General features: G+C 48.9%; 1 protein-coding gene across 1 annotated transcript; it reads right to left on the bottom strand.

Moving 5' to 3' along the window:
- Window positions 1-494: 494 nt before the first annotated feature.
- LOC310943096 (leucine-rich repeat-containing protein 3-like) lies at window positions 495-1295 on the bottom strand (the record flags this gene model as incomplete). Its single annotated transcript, XM_083908610.1, has 1 exon — window positions 495-1295. One exon carries the CDS (start codon window positions 1293-1295, stop codon window positions 495-497), a length of 801 nt encoding a protein of 266 aa, XP_083764736.1.
- Between the last annotated feature and the right edge of the window lie 420 nt (window positions 1296-1715).

Genomic DNA, 1715 nt, shown 5'->3' with positions numbered 1-1715 from the left:
GTGGCGTTGACATAAGTGCATGTATCTAAATAGCACACTATATCACCTGAAATCTGAGTTTTTGATGACTTTTATCCTCATTTATAATGATTTGTGCTACCATTTCCATTTGAATGAATTGAATTCTGTGGTGTGTTGGTGCAAAATTGTGACACATTGTTCTATCTGGAGTGGATGGTTAACCTTGGCAGAGAGTTCTGTAATGTTGCGATAGTTGCATGGTGAAGAATTAACAGCTGTGCAACCTTATTTCTTGGACCGGTAGTTTAATTTGGGAGGTTTTATGATACCCGTCTGATAAAGTGGCCTTCAACATGACAGTGTGACATTAAGGACATTGTAAAGTAGCTGTGAGAAACACTCATCCTCTTTTGTCTCAACCCAAACTGAATCCCACTGAGGATCGACACCACAGTGGGATCGTTTATCTCTCTACGTTGAATCTATCATCCCCAATCCATATAGCAACACACCCTGAGCCGCATGCAGCCCTGCTAGAGAACAGTGCTGATGGTGTCAAAGTCCTTGCTGATCTGAGAGCTGCTGGGCAGTGACTTGAGGTACTCCAGGTGGCGCCTGGCATCCTCCTGATTGTGTCTTACATAGTAGATGACGTACCCGATCACCATGGTGAACCATCCGAACATGGTGACGAACATCGCTATGTCCGTGGTCTTGTGGTGGAAATTGCAGAAGTTGATCCCTGAGTCCAGCACCTGGATGACCGGCTTGCCCGCGTACTCGTCCTGCACCGCCGTGTGGCAGATGACTTCGTTGACCGTCTTGGGGTCGAGCCGCAGCTCCCTCAGGACCTCCTGCAGCGTGCACTCGCAGTGCCACGGGTTGTTCGAGAGGCTGATTTTCGCCTGCAGGCGCGCGAACACCTCTTTGGGGACGCTCTGGATGTGATTGTTGGACAGGTCCAGCACGAGGAGGCTGTCGGTAACACCCTGGAACGCACCGACGTCCATGGTCTCGATGTCGTTGTGGGACAGGTCCACTTCCTGAAGGTAGTGCAGCTCTTTGAAGGCATGGTTGGGAATGTGCGTGATGTGGTTGGACGACAGGAGCAGGACAACCGTGTCGCTCGGGAGATCCGACGGGATCTTCTCCAAGTTGCGGGACACACACTGGACCACGGTCATGCCAGCCTTCTCGATGCAGTGACAACCCGTGGGGCAGGACATCACTGGTGCACTCGCGATGATAAATCCAAAGAGTAAGCCCCAGAGGAGGCGGAAACCATCAAAGACTGTGGATTTCCTAGACATATCAGGCCCTGCCAAGTCCTGCATATTCAGCAGTGACCTCCCACAAGGCCTGTCAGGCAGGAACAGCCATTATTTCGTGTAATGTTTCTTGGCATTAAAGGGTTTTGAAAAGAAAAATATCCACACGAACATGTGCACCGATCACGAGATAATCCTTCAAACTGATTTTGAAGTGTTTCCACATAGGCTTTTGAGAAGCAAAACAAGGCAACACGCCGATCCAAACACGAAGCCGCTCACTGAGTATATTCCAGGAACAGCAGGGGACGTAATCTCAGGTCTGCTGTTGTTATTCGTCCAGCAAATCAGAGAGCCTGGAGCAGACCAGGCATCATTAGCATCAACACTGGAAGAAGAAAAGAAAACAGTGTTATTTAGGACAAACTACAACACCAACATAAAAAGAACTTATTGAATGCAGTCAATTGCTGGCGATGAACATGA

The sequence above is a fragment of the Microchirus variegatus genome (assembly GCF_963457635.1).
Source record: "Microchirus variegatus genome assembly, chromosome: 22".
In the NCBI taxonomy this organism is placed as follows: Eukaryota; Metazoa; Chordata; class Actinopteri; order Pleuronectiformes; family Soleidae; genus Microchirus; species Microchirus variegatus.
Note: the sequence above shows the minus strand (reverse complement) of the source record. Positions and strands in the feature narration are given on the sequence as shown.